The sequence below is a fragment of the Echinops telfairi genome, unplaced genomic scaffold, assembly GCF_000313985.2.
Source record: "Echinops telfairi isolate 266 unplaced genomic scaffold, ASM31398v2 ScPeMD7_23;HRSCAF=83, whole genome shotgun sequence".
Classification (NCBI taxonomy): Eukaryota; Metazoa; Chordata; class Mammalia; order Afrosoricida; family Tenrecidae; genus Echinops; species Echinops telfairi.
The window spans coordinates 43,528,726-43,534,572 of record NW_022103920.1 but is presented as its reverse complement, the minus strand read 5'-3'; the positions used below and the strand labels follow the sequence as shown (position 1 = coordinate 43,534,572).

Below are 5,847 nucleotides of genomic sequence, written 5' to 3'. Positions count from 1 at the left end.
AGACAGACCTGAGCATCAGAGTGAGCCCTTAATAACCCATTAAAATAGATAGATGAAAACAAGATGCAGAAAAAGAGTTAACAAAAGCCAGCTTAAGTAAATATAATAACTGTAACAGAAATTCTTAAGTTAGATAAAATACATGATGAAGATTAAAAGCTAAATATAGCCATGTGTCTCTTAAAGTTAGCTCAGATAACAACAAACCTCAGATATGAACACCCACTGTTTCATAAGATTTTTTTCTCTGTATTTTTTTAATTAATCATTTTATTGGGTGCTCTTACAGATATTATAACCATCCATATTTCAGTTAAATAAAGCATAATTTTACAATTGTTACCACCATCAGCTTCTTTCTTCTTGAACTTTGATATCAGTTCCTCATTATCCCCTCCCTTCCCCGCCCTCTCCCCCAGAACCCGTATTTATATCATACATTATTTGCCATATCTTACACAATCCAATGTTTATCTGTTCACATGCAATTCTCTTTTTAGTTCCCCTTCCATAAGATTTTTTTTTTGTTTTAAGAAGCAGTTCCACTTTTGTATATTATTTCCCCCTAATAGTTTTCATGAGTCCTTAGTGCCCCCTCCCCGAATTAATGGGCAGCATTGCTCCAGAGCACATTCCAACCCCTGTGGTACTGCTTCCTTTTTTCCCTCCTCCTGGCTTCATCTACCCGCTCATCCGGCACCCGTTCGCATTAAACTCTCATCATAGGGCAAAACCTGCCATGGGCCCCCTTTCTGCTTTTGCTGCACCTGCAGGGCCGGAGCCATCTATTGACTCCAGATAGCATTAGCCAGGGCCATCAGTGTCAGCTGTGTCACTAAGAACCTGAGGCCATATGACCCATTTCTAGCCGTATGACTCCTTCCCCTACAACAAGTCCTGATGTAGCTATTAGGGTAGCTCCTGACCTACTCGCTCCCTGGCAGAGCCAACCTCATCCGTCCAGTACAGCTCTCTGGCTTCATCCAGTAGACTCTCATAAGGTGTCAACATAATAGGCTTTAAGGAGTCTACTACAGATGGTGTCCACACAATGTCCAAATCGGCTAACAACCCATTTCACAGAATGACCTGATGTATTAAGTGACATATACCTGTATTATATTATGGTAAAATTAATAAGCCAAGAATACCTACCACCCCATCAGCAATTTTCTGGACTTCATGAATTTCATATAGTTGTAGCTGCTTTTCAAATAGTTGGGCTATAGCTCTATGAACCAGCTCATACTGCTCCTAATAGGGAGATAAAAAGATAAACAAATAGTTCATGTATAAATATATAAAATGACAACATTTATAAAAATATATTTAATAAATGAAAACAACCATACCTTTGTTTGTACTGCAGAATGCCTTTGTGTTCTCATTTCTTGTATTAAATTAAATACATTAAATTCTTCGGGTATTTTCTAGAACAAGGAAATTCAACACAAATATTCAGTCAAGTCTTCAGATAGTAGTAAAATAATCTTCAGCTTTTCATAAATTCATATAAATACTGGGTAACTAGAAACATTTGGATACAGCTAATTTTGACCCTAAACTGTCAAGCAGGGGAGCAAGGTAGTTGAGTAAAATATATCTAGCCAAGAAATGAGATCAGTATACTGAGAATAATAAAAAGCATTTATTTGATGACTGTATGTAGTGGTAGTTTAACTCGCTATGAGTTGGGCTGCTCAGGTCATCATGAGAAAAATGAGCCTTTCTGTGCTATAAAGACTATTACCCTCAACAATCCACCGAGGCAGCTCTATGCTGTCTTACAGGGTCACTGTGATTTGGAATTGACACAACTGCAAAGCTATAGTCTATTAAAAATGGCAGAAATATACAAAGGCATGATAGGTTAGAGAATTGTTTTAAGTGTGGTGTGGCTAAAGTCCAAAACTGAAGGAAGAGGCAGATATTCAAAGCAGGGGAGAAGATATGCTATTTGGGAATCGGTCTGTAAGTACAGGCATCTCCTGAACTAGTTAGGGATCTGTAAGAGTCAGGTAAAAATACAGATGCTTCAGCTACATCCCTGCAGACCGACTGTGAAACACAATAACCAATTATTTGGTACACTTGGGATAGGCTATATTGCCATAGGCAACTGTGACATGAGAAGATTGGTTTTATCTAAGCAATTTTTGCCAACAGAGGAAAGTAGTCTGAAAGGGAAAAAGAAACTGGCAGAGGTTTATTGCAAAACTCTAAAGAAAGAACAGGGCATGGGGACTATTTCTGAGGCAGAACTATTAGAATTTCCTGTTCAATAATAATGTTTTAGAGTGATGAGGGAGATGAAAAGGAAAGGATGAATCCCAAGCGTATTGCCTATAAAAGTTTATAAATGTTGAGTTTTACATCAAGTCTAAAAGCAAAGCCTATATTATGCTATGCCAGACTCAATAAAAATGGGGAGTATGACTAAAATACATAATTTTTTTAATAACCAGATGTTTACTTCATTGCTGGCATTCATCTAAAATTATACACCTCAACAATTTTTATAATCTTTGACTTATGCTCACACGTGATAGAATCCTCAAAACTCAAATTCAAACTCACTGCCATTAAACTGACTCCGACACACAGTTACCTTATAAAACAGAATAGAACTGCCCCGTGGGTTTCCGAGATGGAAACGCTTTATGGCAGCCGTTGGGGGGTCTTAATTTGCTGACCCTGTGGTTAGCAGCCCGACTCAGAACACGATGCCAAATTTTATCCACGTCATGTGTTTCATTTCAGTATTACGGGCAGTAGCTTTTGGGGAATATAAAATTCAGCCCCAGAAGGTTTTAAAACAAAACTGTTGAAAATTTAGACATTCCCCAACAAAAATGAAATAAAGAAAAGAAAGAAGGCGGGGAAAGAAGAGAGCAAAAGAGGTTTTAAAAAAACCACACTAAATATTTACTCAGAATCTAAAACCCTCTGCCATCCACTTGCTTCCGACTCATAGTAACCCGACAGGAGTGACTAGAGAATTTGAATTGCCAAATTTTGTTAGGAGCTGAGTGCTTTAATCAAAAGGCCACCATGGTTCCTCAAACATTTATTAATCTTATTTTAAATAACATGGATTAACATATTCATAGTAACTATTAAGATATGAATAATTCAAAGTTCCTCCTTAATGCTTATGAAACGGCAGATTGAGAAACCAGTAAGTGAACCAAGTCTACAAAGAATAAGATGATTTGTGTTTTTCAAATCTGTAATGAGGGCTGTGTCTTATCTTTGTATCCTTCATAGTTTCAAACAAAATTCTTAGAAATACTAGCAGTAACAACAATAATAGCAAACGTATTAACTGCCTTTGAGCACGTTATAAGCTACATGTTGTTCTAAAATATTTCACATAGATTAACTTCCTAAATTCTTATGAACATCATGAAGTTATTACTCTTAGGGGCCTGTTTTCAGATGAAAAAAAAAAAAAGATTACGCAACTTCAACAAGGGCGCACAATCATTAAATGACATAGCAAGAATTTTCACCTGGCCAGTTTGGTGCCTGAGAGGCACTCTTAATCATTACACTAAAATGCCTCCAAATAGACATACATGTTTTCTGAATGGAATATAGTTATAGCTAAAATAACTATGAACAGCAATGAGAAGTCTGTACTTGGAAAAATATCAGTGGAAGGTTTTGGAAAAATATCAGTGGAAGGTCTACATCCCTAATACAAACAAGTATTCACTCACTTACAAAAAATAGGTGACACAGCCTTACATTGTCACCCAAGGACTTATCCCAAGGGAAAATACACCATTTGTCCTTTTTCGCTTTCTTTGATTGTAAAGCTACTTCTTGAAAAATTTACAATATGGAACAAAACATGTTCTAATTTGCTGCAATTAAACATTAAGTTTGAAAGTCATAATAATACAGTACAATATAATACTACCAAAGAATTATTCTTACCCCAGCTTTTAGTAAGTTCCATGTATAATCTATGGCACAAATGGCACCTGTTCTTCCACAGCCTGCACTATGGGCATAAAGTTAGAAAAGACAATTAGATTTTTGTTATAAAAGAGCTAGAAAATAAATGTAAATGGATAAATTAATATTCAAGACCAACAAAGAAGTTATGTAAGAAATATGATGAAATCCTACTTATTTAGTAAACATGCTATAAAATAAAGTGTGCGCACAGTAAATATACTTAATTTTAGTATTTATATTTTTAGATTATTTATCTTAACTTCTAAGAGTGAATGGCTCACAGACTATAGAGAAGCACTGGTTAATGTCAAAATACTACATTCCTTCTATTACTCAGAAAATTCTGCCTGAACAGCAGTGTCTTACAGAAATTTATTCTGTGTTCAACATGGACCTAGAGTTTTAGAGAAAGAAGAGTACATAATTTGTATCTGTTTAAACGCCAGCAGTGAGTCCAAAACAACAAAGACAACTGATGCATTCTTTATCTCCCGAAGAACTATCAGACGCCAAAGGATATAAACTAACACAAGATTTTTATTAAAACACATGACACCCCCCTACAGAGGACAAAACTAAACCTACAGGTTGGGGAGAGGGGCCGACCTGCCACACCCAAACAGAAGAAGCCAAAGAAGGAAAAAGAAAGAGGGAGGAACTAGACCCCATACTGGCACATCAAGCCCTGAGGATAACAGCCATGCACAGACTTGCTAAGGTACAGAGAGGACTGTAGGGCCAAGCACAGCTCCATACATGAGTCCCTCGCTGGAGCATACTGCGACAGAGGACAATACTGGGGACACACATGGGGAGTGAGACTGATCTGACCACCCCATAGTGGGGTGAACCAAGAAGGGAACATAATAGACCAGGAACTGGAGCAAAGCAAAGCCACAGAATCCCTGAGGAGGTATCAGACATCAAAGAACAAAAAATCTTATCATTGTGAATAAGGGGGAGTGTGGAGTGGAGACCCAAAGCCCATCTGTGGAGACCCAAACCAAAGCCCATGTCCAGTGGAGATCCAACTGGACATCCCCTTACAGAAGGGTCACGGGACCTTCCCCCCACTATCATGACCCCAATTCTATGTTACAAATGCGGCTAGACCAGAGGATATACACTGGTACAGATAAGAGCTTAAAACACAGGGAATCCACAATAGATGAGCCCCTCAGGACCAATATTGAGAGTAGCAATACCAGGAGGAGAAGGGAAAGGTGGGGTAGAAAGGGGGAACCAATCACAAGGATCTACATATAATCCTTTCCCTGGGGGATAGACAACAGAAAAGTGGGTGAAGGGAGACATCGGACTGTGTAAGACATGACAAAATAATAATAATTTATAAATTAACAAAAGTTCGTGAGGGGGGCTTGGAGAGGGAAAAATGACCTGATAGCAAGGTCTGAAGTAGAAAATGTTTTGAGAATGATGATGGCAACAAATGTAAAACTGTGCTTGACACATGGATGTATGTATGGATTGTGGTAAGAGTTGTATGAGCCCCTAATAAAATGATTTTTAAAAAAACAAACCCTGAGGAGCCCCCAAAATAGACTTCAGTCTAGGAGGGGCAGTTCCCAGAATCCCCTAGGACTGGTGGGGAGTCAGGCATAAAGGTCAGGGGACAGATCTAGAATTATGCTTTTTCATTTTGGGGGGAAGTTTTTTGCTAATTTTTCTCCCTTATTTTATTTTTTCTATCTTTTTGTTCTTTTTGCTTACCTTTATAAGATAAAGGCCTTTTGGCCATCTAGCTCAGAAGCAACAAAGCCCACATGGAAGAAGCACAACAGCCTGTAAGATTACGAGGTATCGAAGGGATCAGGTATAAGGTATCATCAGAACAAAAAATCTTACCATAGTGAATGATGG

At 37.9% G+C, this 5,847-nt stretch overlaps 1 protein-coding gene across 1 annotated transcript in view; it reads right to left on the bottom strand.

Annotated features, from left to right (window-relative positions):
* The window catches only part of PTPN12 (protein tyrosine phosphatase non-receptor type 12), a 59,352-nt gene that overhangs the window by 24,956 nt on the left and 28,549 nt on the right, over positions 1-5,847 (bottom strand). The window contains exons 8-10 of the mRNA XM_004702617.2: positions 3,943-4,009; positions 1,353-1,430; positions 1,156-1,254 (exon numbers count right to left, since the gene is read on the bottom strand). Of these exons, the coding sequence (XP_004702674.1) occupies positions 1,156-1,254; positions 1,353-1,430; positions 3,943-4,009 (244 nt within the window). The remainder of the gene's footprint in view (positions 1-1,155; positions 1,255-1,352; positions 1,431-3,942; positions 4,010-5,847) is intronic.